Here is a 17817-nt window from a genome sequence, read left to right as displayed (position 1 = left end):
GTTTAGTTTCGCTGATTTGCATGTTTTGATTCTTCCATAGAGGCTCACAGCTAAGACAGGAGGTAAGCAACGTAGCAGACTGTCCATCATGTCTCAGCATCTCTGCACTGTTGAAAACTGTTTCATAATTCCAGGTCAAGCCTTTGTTCCACAGCCAGAGGTAAGTATTCGTATGTTTCTTTGATTTATGTTAACTTTTCCATCAGGCAGTAGCTTACTGTAGATTTATCTGGTGAAGAAACTACCAGCATGATAGGATATTATTTGTGTAAAAAGGAATGGTGATGATGAGAGGTGTCAAATGTGTTTAATTCCCTTTAAGACCTTTGGAATCAGAAACCAAAAGTGCTCAGTACTATGCAGAATCAAGTTGAAGAGCAGTATGGCTCTGGTCTTGGAAGAAAGAAATTTCTGAAATAGAGGAGGAGATCAGAACTGAAGAATAAAACTGTGTGGTGCACTGGGAAACATAACCAAGGAAAGTTTGAGAAGCTTGTAACTGTTTGAAAAGGGGAGAAATAGGAGGATTAAAAAACAAAAGGCATCCACTGAATCTGAAAATGCAAAAAACAAAGCTAACGAAAGAAATTTTAAAACAGCATTAATCTGTGGAATTTTGTGTCACAAACTGTCTCAGCCAAAACTTTAGTCTCCTGAGTGCCACTGAAAAAGTATTGGTAATGATATTGAGATATTTTGTCAAAGTGGATCATAATTTATCATGCTTTGGAGCGTAGATCAATGATTAGCTGAAAAAGTCGGGAGGCGCATTCCCTTATACACAGCTTCTATTTTAAGCTGTGTTATTTTTCAGAGGAATCTGATAGTAGTCATGTCAGATGAGGGTTAGTGAGCTCCAGGTTTATTATTTTAGTTTGAGAGTACTGTTGTATATTTTCTTTTCCTCTCTTCTGTGACTGAAGTATGTGTTAGGCTTACTGAGTTTGCATGAGTGAATCTTGATTTATAACTTACACTATGATGATATCAAATACAGTTTTAGTGCTTCAAAAATTGGTGAGTTCTACTGTTTCTGATCAATTTCTCTTTTAAAAGTCCATAACAATTCAGTTGTGATCAGTACATCCACATATAGTATAGAATGAAACAAAAGTTATAATGTTAGTTTCTCCTTGTAACATTTTTCTCCAGCAAGATATATAATGTAAGGTCATTCTTACTTAGTTTTGTATTAATGATAAACAATGACAGTCGCATTTTGTTTCAGAAAGCAGGCCTCTTTGGGAGAATGCCATTAAAGTTGTTGAAGAGCACTAACAATATGCCATAGAAATGTTTTTTTCTGAACAGGCTAATAATCAAGAGTTATTTTAAGTGTCTGATGTTGTAGATGAATAGATGTCTATAGTGAGAGAGTAGAAGGAAGTATGCTTTGTCCCCCACAGAGCAGTAGTTAGAGTGTGATACATAGTTCAGTCTGATCAACTCCCAGTTGCATTGCTGCCACTGAGTGACTTTCAGAAAGGGTGTTTAACGCCTTAGCAGTGTTTTCTGTATGTAACAGTGTTAGATCAAATTGATGCAGTGCTTGAGGCAGTTGAAGAAATCAGTACTGTTAAAACTTTCCAAACTATTCAAACAGTTAATGCTTCCTGGTGTCAATAAGAAACATGTTTTACTATTTTGCCACTTCATACTTTTCAGATAATCCACTTCTGAGGGCTGTACTTTGAAATCAAGCCTTTTTAAAGCAGCAAGTTACATTACTTAAAGAAAAGCTTTCTAAATGTATTTGAGTAACTATAGTATCCACATCACAATCTCTAGATAGAATGGCTGTAAGTAAATACTTCAGATGTCATTGTCCTTTCTCTCATGACTATTTTGGGATATTGGAAATTGACTTGTCATATTAGTAAGTTTTGAGAGAAACATTATACAAATTGGCAATACTCAGTGATATAGTTTGTTCAGTACAGAAAAAATGAATTCCTTCAACTGTAGATTGTTTTTTGTAAAGTGTTGAGTAGATAAGCAATACTTATTAATACTGCTGTAATAACTGGAAGTTACCAGAAGATACCAGACAAGAAGATTTACTAGTTGGGGAAGGCTGTAGTGTAGAGAATAATGGTGTTGAATCTGCAACAGTAGCAATTGGATGTGTTTCTTCTAAAACAGCAGCCTAACAAATTGAAATATAAAAAAATAGGAAGAGAAAACAAAATATTTCTCATTTTTCCCTGGATTATTCATGGCACTCATCTGTTGCTTGTTGTTTTTCTCTGCGTTGCCCTGTCAAACATTATTTGTCCTATTACTTCCTGGAAAGAGCATATGCGATGGATCTGATTTTCAGTAAGGAACACAGTTGGGTGTTGCTGTTCATTATCTCCGTGCTTCTAGGTGGAGAGATGTGGTATACCTGTAAAAAAGGTGTATTTGGTTCAAGAAGATGCTTTTATTTTTGGATTATGAGCATTTGGCTTTTACCTTCAAGTCTATCAGCAGGACTAATCTACTTGGATATTTCTGGGGGGGGAGGTTTGGATTTAATGACAGGACAGTGTTGCTAGGATTGTAGCATCTTTGGGAAGTTTTCTGTTTTACAGTTTGCATTTATAAACAGTTTGGGAAATATGCCTAGAAAATTTGATGGTAACTTTTGGAAGATGCTGATAAATAAAAGCTTTTCATTTGTGGTCTTTGTCAAAGATCTCTTAAATTACCAAGTCTGTAATCTTTAAATTTCACCCTATTCATTTTTAGCATATTTAACTCCCTCCTATTTGCTATAGCAGTTTGTCACCTACATCTCACTCCCTATTTAAGACAGTAACCACCTTTTCTCCCTCCTGTCTGTTCTTGAGTGAGTAGAGGAGAGCAGTCTCTTTGCTATCTTCTTATCTACAATGACTTTTTTATTAACAGCCATTACAATTATAAGAATCAAGAACGAATAAATCAAACTGCATTTTGGACAGAAATCTCTATTTTTTTTTTTGTAAAAAGGTGACTGACTCTAAATGAGGCTTGTTTGCCCTGAATGCACATGAAAATCCACCATTCTGTTTCAGAAATGTAACTTGCTGCTTCTACAAGTTCCTCTTAAACTGGTTGGTTCAGTTCTTCAAGAAATCCTTCATCTTTATTACAGTCTGTCCCTTGGTCTCTTCACTCCAGGCTTATCTCCTGGGAACTTCTGGAAAATCATTTCCTCTCCCTTATCACTGTGAATTTTAAAGCCTTTATCAGGGTATAGTCTGATGAGGACTTAAAATATTGTTTGTACTTTTGAAGAAGTTACTGTTCAAACATGGTAAACTATTATTCATGATTGCAGTCTGCTGTGGAAAAAAAAAATGGCCTTGCTTATTTTTTGCTTTGCATTTTTGGGGACGTTTTTTGCTCTCTTTCATAGCTAATTTCCAGAAACAACTTCTGGAAGTCCTCTCACTATTAAATATGTGAAATAGTGTTCAGTAGTACCAATATTCCAATTTTGTCTTGCTTTTTCTAAATATTGGATGCAATTTGAGAATATGGTAGTGCTAGTGCAGTCAAAAGTCTTCTGCAGACTAGGTCTCAAAATTAGTAAGCTATAACTGATATTCCTGCTTTCCTGTACCAAGAAGGCCTTAGTTGCCTCAGAGCACCTGTCCCATAGAGTCCTGATAAATGTCTTAGTATATGGAAATCCTGTAATCAGTTGGTGATCAGTTGAATAAAGACTTCTCAAAAAAGACAATAAGGTTAAAGGCAAGAATGTATTTATTTAATATATTTCTTTGAGTTAAAACCAGTACTGACTATATTGCAAAAGCAGAAAGTACAGGCGACTCCAACAGACCTGGCACCTGTTTCACTATATTTTGTTTCCTTCAGACTGCTGTTGTAGATTTATCTTCTGTGTTGTCCCTGTTTGTTTTAGCAGTAGACTAACATGTGGCTTTAGATACTACAATTGCAGATAGAACCTCTCCTTTCTTGGAAGGCTATTGCAGTGTGTTGTGAATGAAATAGCTCAATGCTCAGGTTTTATTTCAAAGGTATATTAAAAACTTCAGGTACTTCTGTATATAGTTTTAGCAATAAAAATTTGAGCTATGTGTGTAACTGATGAAGACTTCATTTTTGCTTGTAATATGAAATTACTGCCTTTTTCCTATGCCTTCATATTAAAACTTTTTTGGTTCTTGTTTTATAAATGTCAGTTTTAATTCACATTAGTAATGATAACAGCTTAGTGTTATGTCAGACCCCTTACTAAGGGCTGACAGGCATGCTTTTGGGAATGAGTAGTTTACTTCATTTGCCCAAGAAATGAAAATTATTTCAACAGTACCTATAAAGGTTGAGATGTAATAAGCTTTTGGTTATGGAATGGAATGGTGCTGTACACCATTGTGTCTAAACAAATAAAATTTGGGGTTTTGCTCATAATTAAGTCTCTGCATTACTGAATAACTGCTGATCAAGTATTAGGAATAGTACAAAACAAGCTCCTTGATGAATAGATAGGAATTCAAAATGATTACCTAATAACAGTAATACAAGCAAGATGAAGTTCCATTCAGAGCTTATGGATATTAGAACAAAGACTCTTTGCATTATTGGGTGTAAAATAAGTTTCACTTTCTCAAATGCTATAATAGAAGATTTTAATTTTTCCAACAGCTCTTTTATGCTAACTGTATATTTAAAATTATGGCTGCTTTGTAGTATATTGGTGAACTTAAGGTAATAAGGTAATAACTCTGGGAACTAAGAGTTGTATGTGAATAAGCAAAATAAATAGCAGTTGCTTTTATTGTAAGAATTTTCCAGTGTTGTCATATTCCTAAATTTAAAGGCCTGTGTCCTTTCCATTTCCATGCTAGCAAATTAACATGAATTTGATTCTCATTTAGGGAAGCATTTAGATAAGACATCCTCTGTCATGACCCCGTAAGAAACAAATTCTGTATTCTGAAAGAGAAGGTTAAAGGATCCAAGATTGTTAATCAAATTAAGGGAGTTAACAAAATACATTTAAATGAAGAAGCTGTCTCTTTATCACCATTGTATATTACAGTTTACCATAATAGAATATGTAGCAGTGGGCCTGAATCAGAGCCTACTGAAATAATTAATAGGAGCTATAAAGTTCTTCTAGAAGGCTAAAAATGTACAAGACTGGGTAAATGGTAGGTGTAGTATTTTGGCTCTTAAAAGCTACTTTGAGTAAGTGTAAGCCAGAACACTTCCAGATTTTTCTTGTATGTAGTTACTTAGTTTGTATCCTGTGTGTTACAGTTTGCAGGTGTTTTCTTAATCATGATGACATTTCTATTCTTATGTTGCTCTTCAAAGATAACATTCGTTGTGTAATGGTAGATTCGTAGCAATTGGAGAATGCCCAATAGATGTTTCTTTAACAATTAAAAGTGAAACCCACAGCAGGTGGCAGTTTGGGGCAAAAGAGTCATTTTTGGCAATATCTGAATGGTAGTGTTAATTCTTCAGCCTGATATGCAGATGCAAAATACAATTAAGAGAGGTTTTTTGTTTGTTTGTTTTTTGTTTTTTTAGAAAGAAATCTAGTTGCCAAGGCAGTTGAGAACTGAAAATGAAAGGCACATGTGTCTGTTACTTAAAAACCAATGAATTGAGCTTCTTGGACAGCAAGTGTTTTTTTTTTTTCTTTTTTTACTTGCATCTCAAAATAAAGAATAAAAAGTAAATTACATCATCACACATTATACATTACTAGTAGTCTGATTTGCTAAATAGGTAGCAGTATATTTTTAAGCATCTTTGCTCTAACAAGCCAGCAGTTTAATTGTACTGAGAGTTATGGTTTAAAATGATTCCTTTTTCTCCAGTAAATTTTACTTGGAAAGCCAAAAAGAACCAGGTTTGCAAAAATCATCAGAAAAAGTACTCTTGCAACAGACTTAAGCTTTGTTTCCTACCTCATTCTTTTTGCTGGTGTCATTAAATATAAAAATACCCTGCTAAAACAAAATTGCAGCCTTGACATAAGAAAAAATGTGTTATTTTGATAAATTCTTTAAAATAAGCAGACTGTACTTAGCACAAAAAAGCCTCAACTGGTAGAAATAACTATATTTACACGTAGTCCTTCAGGTTGTAACCTGCATTGTTTTCTTGCTGTGTGGATGGGAAATGTTGCTGTTTTGTAGAGTAAATCCACGGTCCTTGCTGCTTTTTAAAACAGGAAGTGCAGAAGATCACACCTGCAATAAGCAGAAACCCTGCTGAAATGAATCCTATATAAATAGCTCCTCCAGGTTCGTGTTTACTGCTCTCTGGAATGGTTGTGTCCAGAAAATTTGAAATTATTTCTCTTGTGTACCAAGAAGTTGGTACTAATCCAAAGATTCCTGAAAGAATGAAGCAGACTCCTCCAGCAAAACAAGTGTGGTTTTTGCTGTCAGTGTCCCCTCCCAACTTTGTGCATTTCATTCCAACTGTAGTGATGCAAATCCCAAAGGCTGATAGGATACAAGACAGTACCATGGTGGTCCGTGCAGCCTGGATGTAGACAGGCAGAGAGAGAACGGAATATTTCAGGGTACAGCTAAACGTCCCGGTGCTGTACCATGTGCAGTCCATCCAAAGTCCTTGCATCTGCGTTATAGCTGTTATGATATTTGAACCAACATCTGCATTTACCTTCCAGTTAGGTAGGAGAGTGGCTGTGATGTCTCCAAAAATGCCAAACAAAGCTAGAATAAAAGCAAAGAACTGCAGACCTGCTGATGCCATGAAGATTATTTGCTGTCACCTTTTGTCTGCTTGTTTCTCTCTTGCAAATGCGTGCAACTGGTTGGTAGCTTCGCAGCCAAGGCTGTAGCTGTCTGTGTGATAGGGAGAAGTAGGGGGGAGGAGAAGGATGGGGGGGAAGAAAAAGGAATCAGCAAACAAAAGAGCTTGCATATAAAATTAGAGCTATCTGAATGAATATCTGAACGTGACCCTGCAGCAGATGAGAGCAGCCGAGCAGCTTTACAGAAGGTACTTGAACATAAATGATGACAAATGGACAGTGTTTTAGAATTGATTGTAAGAAGGAGCTGCCCTTTCATACACGATTGCAAGCCATCAAGCATAACTTGTTTTGCTGGAGTTGTGTTCAGTAGTAATATGCAGATCGCTGGCTTACTAGGCAAAAATACATTGCAAGTGGAACATTAAAAACTTAAGTTTAGAAGCCATTCTGGAAAAATACTGTGATGGAAAAATATATGTTACTCATAAAATACCTCACCTTAAGCATATAATAGATGGTTGCAGTCTGTTCCTGTTGACTATTTTTATAACTATGAACATTGATAGTACTATCTTTTGTTTAAAGTATGGTTAAAAGTAACCCTTTTATTTCAGCTGTTGAAACATTATCTGCTCTTCTCTCTAATAACTGTCCCCAAATTTAATGCTTTTGAGAGAGAGAGAGAATGAGATGGTATTTAGGTTTTGCAGTATTCTCACAATAAAGTGGCCGCATATGTAACTGTGTTTTCTAAATTAACATTTTATTTTGAGAAATGTGATTCTCAGTCCTTGACTTAGAGCAACAGTCTTGAGCAAGAGTCTCTTACAAGAGTGAATAAAATATACTTTTCTCTCTCACATAAAATATCTATTTTAACACTGATAAGGAACAGCTCTGCTGTGTTAACTCCCTTTCTTTTTTTAATTGGTCACTTCCCTGCCTGAAATCACTGGCAAATTTGCCACATAGTGTTACTTTTAAAATTCATTCTGAAACTATATTCTACTATTCTTACATGAAGGGTCAAATTACGTTTGACAAGAACATGTAAGTACTATGATAAAATGACTGTGCACCTGGGAAGACAGAACTATTGTTGTTACATCAGTTGAGGCTTTGGGATAACAGATGAAGTAAAATGGTTTGAAACCTGTGTGACTAGCATAAGCTAACGGTGTCCTGCATTTAGAGTTGGGGTGTACAGTTGGCAGGTTGTATTTTTTCAGCTTGATAGAGAAAGGGAAGTCCTTTGTTTGGAATATGATTTCTAAGACCTGCTGTTTTAACTGATTTTTGATTTTTTCTGTTGTGTAAATATGAACAATAGTATTAAAATGGTCTTTAGTATTAGAACTTTTTGGAAAAGTTGAAATAAGTGGAACACAAAATCTCTGTAGTGTTGCACTTATTTCACTTTGTTATATATAAGATGACCATGTTTTGATGAATGTTTTCTTTCTAAGCAAGAAATTTCTGTATCAAGTAATCCTCTAGTTTTGTAGAGTAGGATTAGCAATAAACTAGAATTTATATACTGTACTTAGTCCAGGTAATTATTCAAAGATGTGCTATTTCTGTCGAGCATACATATTTTAATAAGGCTTACAATTAAGGTTAGAATGTTAACAGCTACTCAGTTTTAAAATACTATCTCAAAGACCTACCTATTTCAAGATGCCTTCAATGTTTGAACTGTGAAGAGTTGCTTTGACAAATGCGTATTATTTGCTGTATCAGGCCCCCGGGAAAGATGGCTTAGCTTCCTTTTGCAGAAGGAACTGACATGACTAGATAGCTCAAAACTCTCATTCAGAAGCATAGTCTGAATCAGCTGATTAGTATCTTGAGTTAGCTGTTTTTACTGCTTCCTTTTTTAAAATTTCATCATATTCAAACATGCAAACACCAACCCAAAGCACTGTGAACAGTAGTCATACATTATAATTAATGGGGTGAACTAAATCAAAGGCATGATAAATTCAAGTATAAGCACTGTACACTGTAATAAAAAAAATACAGTTATTTTACATTCCTCTGTGTAGCACTTACTGCTGGATGTGAGGTCTAAGATGTTTTCTTCACTGTAGATGCCCTGGAAAAATATAATTTCTCTTGAATAGAACTATCCCTTCTCATATAAAACTGCATTGGCATGTATTAACAAAAATTTCTCGTAGTGTTGTTTTTTCTCTCTTCTCTCAGAGTGTTGTTTTTTTCCTCTCCTAAGTGCAATGCTGCTGCTTGTTCCCTCTCTTCATTCCATCTACCGGAAAATAAAGGATTACTTTGTTTAATGAGTTTTGTTTGACAAACACTTAGTAAGGGAAAGCAAAGAGATTATAGAGGAAAAACACATGGAAACCATTAGTCCTAAATATATAATGATACATAGATTCTAGCTAGGAGTGGCTGCTGCTAACGAGCTCTCTTGGTTGCCCCTGACCAGAGGGAGTTGGGGCCTTTGATCCTGGTGGCCCTTGATTAGGGCGAGTCAAGCACCCTGGGAGTCAATGCTAGGGAGAGGCCTATATAAGAGCCAGGCCCAGAGTGCAGTTCCCAGAGGCAGTGAACAGGCACAGCAGTTTGTGCAGCAGTGTTTGGGCTCTGACTAGAACTTGAGGATCTTGCTGGAAGTTGTGGGCTTTCTGAGGACCCCCGAGGAACTAGAAGGTGATTGCTGTGAACAGGAAAGGGGAAGCTAGGCAAGGACAACTGCAGGAGGCCTTGACTTCTCCTGGGAAAAGCTCTAGCTAGGAGTGGCTGCTGCTAACAAGCTCTCTTGATTGCCCCTGACCAGAGGGAGCTGGGGCCTTTGATCCTGGTGGCCCTTGATTAGGGCGAGTCAAGCATCCTGGGAGTCAGTGCTAGGGAGAGGCTTATATAAGAGCCAGGCCCAGAGCGTGGCTCCCAGAGGCAGTGAACAGATGCAGCAGTTTGTGCAGCAGGGTGCATGAAGGTACCTTCATTTCTGATCCCTGTGGTGTACATTTCCTCAAGTATGGTCGTGGCATGCTGCAGAGCACATTTTGTAGCAGCTGTTGGAGTTGCTGTGTCAGAAGCTTGGACCCAGACAGACCCTCTGACAGCAGATGCAGCCCTACAGGTCTCAGGCTGCAGGGAGTGCTTGGGGCCTCTCTGGGAGGCCTGGGCTGGCAGCCAGCTCTCCTGCAGGAGGTGTGCTGCTGTTGATGAGCTGTGTTGTCAGGTAAGGGAGTTACAGGAGGAGGTCAGTAGGCTGCGCAGCATCTGAGAAGATGAGCAAGAGATAGGGTATTCTTGGAGACTGTATAGCTCCAGGAGTCCCAACCCCCCACAGCAGTGGAGTTGCCGGAGGACTCTGTGCCGTGTGAAACGGTACATCATAACACCATAGAAGAAGGCTGGAAACTGGTCACTGCTTGTGGGAGGAGAAAGGCTCCTACTCCTCCCGAAGACTTGCAGCTGAAGAACAGGTTTAGTGCCCTCCAGGATGAGGAGGAGATGGGCATAGCTGCAAGGGAAGTAACTGGGACAACACACCCTGTGCCTTGCCGGAACGCCCGGAAGAAGCAGCGGGTGATCGTTGTGGGTGACTCCCTGCTGCGGGGGATGGAGGCATCTATCTGCCGACCTGACCTCATGTCTAGAGGGGTTTGTGGCCTGCCAGGGGCTCACATGTGAGAGATGTCATGGAAAGACTGACAAGGCTTGTCCATGCTTCGGACCTCTGCTGCTCTTCCATGTGGGTGCTAATGACACCAAGGGCAAACTGGAGACCATCAAGCAGGATTTCAGAGCTGTGGGGATGGTGGTCAAGGGTCTGGGAGCCCAGGTCATCTTCTCCTCAATCCTGCCAGTGAGGAGGATGGATGAGAGGAGGAGGAGACGGACTTTCCAAGTTAACAGCTGGCTGTGCCGCTGGTGTTGGCAACAGGGTTTTGGTTTCTACGACCATGGGACCCTGTTTGAAGATTGACAACTGTTGGGGAGAGATGGGATCCGCCTCACTAAGCGGGGCACATGTGTCTTTGCCAACAGGTTGGCCAACCTGGTAAGGAGGGCTTTAAACTAGGAAAGACGGGGGAAGGGGAGAGTTATAGTGCCAGGGTAGCTGGCAAAAGACTGCTCAAGTTGGGATGCCTCCAGCAGGTGAATGCAGCCAGGGAAGTGCGCATGGGATGTGACTATGGAGGATCCTCTTGTATCCCTCCTGGGAAACCTGCATGCTCGATCACCTCTCTGAAATGCCTGTACACCAATGCACGCAGCATGGGGAACAAACAGGAAGAACTAGAGATCTGTGTGCGGTTGCAGGGCCATGATCTCATTGCCATTACAGAGACATGGTGGGATAGCTCACATGACTGGAGTGCTGTCATGGATGGCTACGTGCTTTTTAGGAAAGACAGGCCAGGAAAGCGAGGTGGTGGAGTTGCTCTTTATGTGAGAGAGCAACTGGAATGTATTGAGCTGTGCCTAGTGGTGGATGAAGAGCGAGTCGAGAGCTTATGGGTAAGGATTAAAGGGCAGGCTGACATGGGCGACACTGCTGCGGATGTTTCCTACAGGCCACCTGATCAGGAAGAGGAAGTCGATGAGGCCTTCTACAGACAGCTGGAAGTAGCCTCACGATCCCAGGCCCTGGTTCTCATGGGGGACTTCAACCACCCCGATATCTGCTGGAGAGAACACAGCTAGGCACAAACAGTCCTGGAGGTTCCTGCAGAGCATTGGTGACAACTTTTTGACACAGGTGGTGGAGGAGCCAACGAGGAGAGGTGTGCTGCTGGACCTGGTACTAACAAACAAAGAAGGACTGGTGGAAGATGTGAAGGTTGGGGGCAGCCTTGGCTGCAGTGACCATGAGATGGTGGAGTTCAGGATCCTGCAAGGAGGAGGCAGGGCACTAAGTAGGATCGCAACCCTGGAATTTAGGAGAGCAAACTTTGGCCTCTTCAGGGACCTACTTGGAGGAATCCCATGGGTTAGGGCCCTAGAAGGAAAGGGTATTCAAGAGAGCTGGTTAATATTCAAACATCACTTCCTTCAGGCTCAAGAGCGGTGCATCCCTATGTGAGTAGGAAGTCAAGCAAAGGAGGTAGGAGACCTGCATGGATGAGCAAGGAGCTCCTGGCAAAACTCAAGCAGAAGAAGGAAGTATACAGAATGTGGAAAGGGGGACAGGCCACTTGGGAGGAATATAGGAACGTTGTCAGAGTATGCAGGGATGCGACGAGGAAGGCTAAGGCCCGTTTGGAATTAAATCTGGCAAGAGATGTCAAGGACAGCAAGAAGGGCTTCTTCAAATACATCAGTAGCAAGAGGAAGACTTGGGAAAATGTGGGGCCTTTGCTGAATGGGGTGGGTGCCCTGGTGACGAAGGATACAGAGAAGGCAGAGTTACTGAATGCCTTCTTTGCTGCAGTCTTTACTGCTCAGGCCAGCCCTCAGGAACCCCAGACCCTGGAGGCAAGAGAGAAAGTCTGGAGGAAGGAAGACTTTCCCTTGGTGGAGGAGGAGTGGGTTAGAGATCATTTAAGCAAACTTGACACCCACAAATCCATGGGCCCTGATGGGATTCACCCACGAGTGCTGAGGGAGCTGGTGGACATTATTGCTAAGCCACTCTCCATCATCTTTGAAAGGTCATGGAGGACAGGAGAGGTGCCTGAGGACTGGAAGAAAGCCAATGTCACCCCAGTCTTCAAAAAGGGCAAGAAGGAGGACCCAGGGAACTACAGGCCAGTCAGCCTCACCTGCATCCCTGGAAAGGTGATGGAGCAGCTCATCCTGGAGGCCATCTCCAAGCATGTGGAGGAAAAGACGGTGATCAGGAGTAGAGAGCATGGCTTCACCAAGGGGAAATCATGCCTAACCAACCTGATAGCCTTCTATGATAGAATGACTGGCTGGGTAGATGAGGGGAGAGCAGTGGATGTTGTCTACCTTGACTTCAGCAAGGCTTTTGACACTGTCTCCCATAACATCCTCATAGACAAGCTCAGGAAGTGTGGGCTAGATGAGTGGACAGTGAGGTGGATTGAGAACTGGCTGAATGGCAGAGCTCAGAGAGTTGTGATCAGTGGCACAGAGTCTAGTTGGAGGCCTGTGGGTAGCAGTGTCCCCCAGGGGTCAGTCCTGGGTCCAGTCTTGTTCAACTTCTTCATCAATGACCTGGATGAAGGGACAGAGTGCACCCTCAGCAAGTTTGCTGATGATACAAAACTGGGAGGAGTGGCCGATACACCAGAGGGCTGTGCTGCCATTCAGAGAGAGCTGGACAGGCTGGAGAGGTGGGCAGAGAGGAACCTCATGAAGTTCAACAAAGGCAAGTGCAGGGTCCTGCACCTGGGGAGGAATAACGCCCTGCACCAGTACAGGTTGGGGGTTGACCTGCTGGAAAGCAGCTCTGCGGAGAAGGACCTGGGAGTGCTGGTGGACACCAAGTTAAGCACGAGGCAGCAATGTGCCCTTGTGGCCAAGAAGGCCAATGGGATCCTGGGGTGCATCAGGAAGAGTGTTGCCAGCAGGTCGAGGGAGGTGATTCTCCCCCTCTACTCAGCCCTGGGGAGGCCACATCTGGAGTACTGCGTCCAGTTCTGGGCTCCCCAGTACAAGAGGGATGTGGCACTACTGGAGCAAGTCCAGCGTAGGGCTGTGAAGATGATTAGGGGACTGGAGCATCTCTCTTATGAGGAAGGGCTGAGAGAGCTTGGCCTGTTTAGCCTGGAGAAGAGAAGGTTGAGGGGGGATCTTATTAATGTACACAAATATCTTAAGGGAAGATGTCAAGAGGATGGGGCCAGGCTATTTTCAGTGGTGCCAAGTGACAGGACGCGAGGCAACGGGCACAAACTGAAACACAGACACTTCCATCTGAACATGAGGAAAAACTTTTTCACTGTGAGGGTGACAGAGCACTGGAACAGGTTGCCCAGAGAGGCTGTGGAGTCTCCTTCTCTGGAGATATTCAAAACGCGCCTGGATGCAATCCTGTGCAATGTGCTCTAGGTGACCCTGCTTGAGCAGGAGAGTTGGACTAGATGATCTCCAGAGGTCCCTTCCAACCTCCACCATTCTGTGATTCTGTGATAGATTCTATGATGAGAAATGCAAAGAGTGAGAAGAGCGAGAAAATCTTTAGAATCCAGACATTGTGTAGACTTACGTACTTTTAAAAGTAGGGTTAGAATTCATTTCAGCTGAACTGAGAGCTAGATCCAGAGGGTGTTTTTTTTAATCGCAGATAATCTTCTTATGAGTTTACATATCCTAGGAAAGAGCTATGCAATATGTTTTAATTTGTAATTGGAAGAGCAGCTCATTTCTTTTCAGCTACAGGTTTTGCTTATCTCTCCTTGATAGCCTTAGCAATCTGTAGGTTTTCCTTCATGTTGTTGTCTTTCCATGAGTCTGTATAAGTGAACGAAGGAATAAAACCTACTAGTAAGGCTTACATGGTAACTGTAGCGCATTGGTGAAGTGGCCTCACGGTGTCAGTGTGTGAAATCAAGAAGTTAGGGGAAAAACCTTGCTGATTGGAACAGTGATATAACCATAGGTTCTGTACCTAATCTTTGCTTTCCATGTGATCTTGTTTGTGTTACAAAAGGTTTTGAGAAACAATTTTGTTTTCTTTATTTTCATTTGCTAGTGAAGAACATTTGATATCCTCAGAACATAAAGGAGTTTTCCTTTTGGACAAGATGAAATTTAATAGCTTGACCACTGACTCATCTGAGAGAAGTTTCTATAACCTCTGTTTGGCTCCTGTGTGATGATTCAATAACTGCGATATAAGCTAATGTAATGTATACATTTTGACATAACATAATTAGATGTTTTGGGGGGGGTTCCTACTTGTCAAGAACTTTCTGCAGTAGTGGGAAAACTGGTAAACACTACTGTAAAAAAGAGAATTAGTGTACAAGTTCATAAATGCTGCAAAAATGTGTCATGTCTCATAAATCTATTTGGAGTTCTTTGGAGCAGTCAGAGAAGGTATGGACCAGAGTGTGGTTTACCTAGGTTTTCAGGAGACATTCATGATGGTCCTTAAAAGGCTCTCGAAAGAATTAAACTCTCATAGGGTAAGAGGAAAGGTCCTCAAAGGGGTAAATAGTTGGTTGAAAGATAAGGAAAAAAGGGGTAGAGTCAATTTTCACAGTGAACAAAGTTTAGGTTAATAGTGGAATTGCACAGCAAATCTAAGCAAACACTTGTACTGTATAACATAAATAGTCTGGAAAAGGATGAAGACTGATGTGATACATTTTGCTCATGAAAGTTATTCAGAGTAGTAAAGATGAGATCTTTGAAAAATTGCAAGGATGATAAAATAGCAAATTGGATTGGATGATAAAATAGCAAATTAAAATTAAGCATTAATAAATAAAGTGACACAGAAGGGGAAAACCCACTTTCACTTCACATATACAATAACAGTCTTTGAATTTACTAATCTGAAATGAGGTTTTGGGACTACTGTTCCATTAAAAACAGCTCAATTCAGCAAGTGAAGTCGTAAGAATTAGTAGGAAAGTGCTGTGCTACCTGGTAAAACCACGTCTTAGTGCTGTTTGCGCTGTCTCAAAAAAATGATTAGTAAGACAATCAGAAGTCTTAACTTCTATATGAGAAACTGTAAATAATCTAGAGCCTCTTTTGGAAAGGGGCTCATTCTGCAGAAGGTTAAGTTAGAGGGCTGGAAAACTTTGAGCATGGTGGGGAAGGAAAATCGTACCTTTTCCAATACGATAACAAGAGGTCATATATTGAAAATAGCAGAAGACATAGCTACAAAATGAAAGGACTGCTTTGCATGATGTGTGTGTAACTGTAAAAGCTCATTGCCACAGGATATTGCAGAATGCACAATGCTTGCAGGGATTCAAAAAGCAACAGGGCCAAATTCCTGGCAGAAAAATCCCCTGAGGTTTAGTAAATGTAAAGGCATCATTTCTGGCTCAACAGGTTCTTGTGCACAAACCACAGAAGGTTGGGAGGGCGTCCTGGACAAATTCTGCTGTTTGTTTGACCTGTCCTGTATTCTTTCTCCATATGCGTGCTGCTTGTCACTGCTGGAGACAGTATTTAGTCTTGATGGACCTTTGATCTGAACTTGTACACTTCTTATTATATTTATATATTCTTAGTTTACTTCAGTAAAACTCACCAGTGCCTTGTCTACTTGAAAAGTATTTGCGGAATGAGTGTTAAGATATATCATCAGAATTAATAAGCTTTTGTCTAAAATGGCCTTTTGACCTTTGGCTTTACCATTGTTCTTTCTGAAGAAGTAGGGAGGGACATCAGATGAAATTAAACCCCAAGAACAAGAAAGAAATTGCCATTTAAGTTCTAACTTACAAAAGCAAAACATTCTAGGGAAATCTTGTAAACCCTGAGGCTGATTTGAGCCTTGCACTAGTGTGAATGGAGGTAAATTATTACAAAGCTGTTGTTACACAGGAATTTGTGCCACTGCATTAACAGCAATAATCTGTTGTTTTCTTCTAGAAGTGAACCAAAATGAAACCCTCACATCAGAACAAGATAGCTGTGAGATATGCATATCTGTATTAGACCTAATGTTCATCTCTGTTGTAGGTGGATAAAATCCTGCTACTGAACACTTGGTTTGTGAAAATTCTGGCTTAGAAGCACCTTATTTGGAACACAAATAATCTGTTTTTATGGAGTTTTACTACATTCTGCTTAGATTTCAGTTCCTTATAAGAGTAAATGAGTGCTTGGAAAAGGGTATGTAGGTTTGCCTTTAATATAGGTTTGTTGCAAGATACATGTATTGCCTGTCGTAAGACCTTTATTGCCAACAGTTAGTAAATGTAAAAATTGTCTCATTTCAGCTCATTCTGATTTAGAGTGTTGATTTTTATCAGCCAGGCAACAGACTACTCTGAATTAAATTGTACTCTGTAATGTGTCCGTGCTACCTTAGAACATAAACCTTCATTGTACTGAAGATATACTTGAACAGTGAGGGGAGAATAACTGCTACACTATTGAAAGTTCAGTATATATCGGTTAAATAATATGTTTATTTAGTATTGAGTGTTATTTTGTAAATATTTCTAATGTGTTTGGGGAAAATAAGGAAAAAAAGTGTTACTAATAAATTATCCACAAATAACTTGTGTACTTTAAGTGCCCTTGTGTATTCCATATGGGCTTTCATAATTCTGCTCTCTATTTTATGCATATTAAGAAGGTTAGGGAAAAATAGCATGTATAATTCTAAAGGAGTGGCCAATTACAAGTAAAAAGCTCTGCCTGTATCTGTTGCTATAGTAACCAGGCAGCTTTCCTGGGGTTCCAAAGAAAACAGTGCCTACAGTGGAGCAAATGCTGAGAAGTACTGTGTTTTGTTTCAGAAACAGAAATTATTGCCCACTAGCCTTGAGATTGCAAATTGAGCTGTTTTTCTCTTAAATAGTACACTGCATCTGGATTGTGGGTTTTTTTTCCTTCAGTAATTTTTGTTAAAGATGCAGGTCCTACCTCTGAAAACAAGAGTCCTCGTATCTCACTTAACAGCGGTTCTGCAAAACTGAGGGGACTAGGAGATCCCAAGTGGTCTCTAGTGGCTTTCTTGTCCCTATTTTTTGGGGGTAAATGCATTGCTTTATTTCATGGCAAAATTGTAAATGAACATATAAATATGTAAATAAGCCCTTAGTATTTCTGTTCAAGCAGCTGGATGGTCATCTGAAGTATGCATTTGCCCTGTTTAAAAAAAAATGTATATATATACACTTGCATATCCAGGTGCTATATTTCCCTAGTCATTGGACCCTTTTATTTAGGAATATGAGTGATTTGCATTTATATTTATCTGTCATGAATGCCCATGGGTTTTGGCTTCAGTCTAAACTTGGAACCACAGTCTGGTGTTTGTTACACTGTTGTGACTCTAAAAGAACAACAGCTGAATTTTTCTGGATATGCATGAACTCCTGAGTACCTGATCAGATCAGAGGTCTCTTGCATAGATAGGTACTTCAGGGGAAGTTGTGAAACTTATTAGATGTAGGTACAATAATGTGCTTATTCGGGAAGTTTCCAGTCCTGTGCAATGA

At 40.3% G+C, this 17817-nt stretch overlaps 2 protein-coding genes across 5 annotated transcripts in view; one reads left to right on the top strand and one right to left on the bottom strand.

Moving 5' to 3' along the window:
* Positions 1-17817, top strand: part of TFB1M (transcription factor B1, mitochondrial) — a 40718-nt gene that overhangs the window by 13668 nt on the left and 9233 nt on the right. For all 4 annotated transcript variants that reach the window (XM_067293592.1, XM_013959039.2, XM_067293593.1 and 1 more), the window contains exon 6: positions 41-160. In XM_067293592.1, coding sequence (XP_067149693.1) covers positions 41-160 — 120 coding nt within the window. The remainder of the gene's footprint in view (positions 1-40; positions 161-17817) is intronic.
* On the bottom strand, positions 5970-7311 carry CLDN20 (claudin 20). The gene has a single exon (XM_013958891.2). It carries the CDS (start codon positions 6730-6732, stop codon positions 6073-6075), a length of 660 nt encoding a protein of 219 aa, XP_013814345.2. The 5' UTR covers positions 6733-7311; the 3' UTR covers positions 5970-6072.

The sequence above is a fragment of the Apteryx mantelli genome, chromosome 3 (assembly GCF_036417845.1).
Source record: "Apteryx mantelli isolate bAptMan1 chromosome 3, bAptMan1.hap1, whole genome shotgun sequence".
Classification (NCBI taxonomy): domain Eukaryota; kingdom Metazoa; phylum Chordata; class Aves; order Apterygiformes; family Apterygidae; genus Apteryx; species Apteryx mantelli.
Note: the sequence above shows the minus strand (reverse complement) of the source record. Positions and strands in the feature narration are given on the sequence as shown.

What these genes read in the sequence shown, in the direction of transcription:
- CLDN20 (XM_013958891.2), bottom strand. Translation starts at nt 6,732, where the DNA reads ATGGCATCAGCAGGTCTGCAGTTCTTTGCTTTTATTCTAGCTTTGTTT.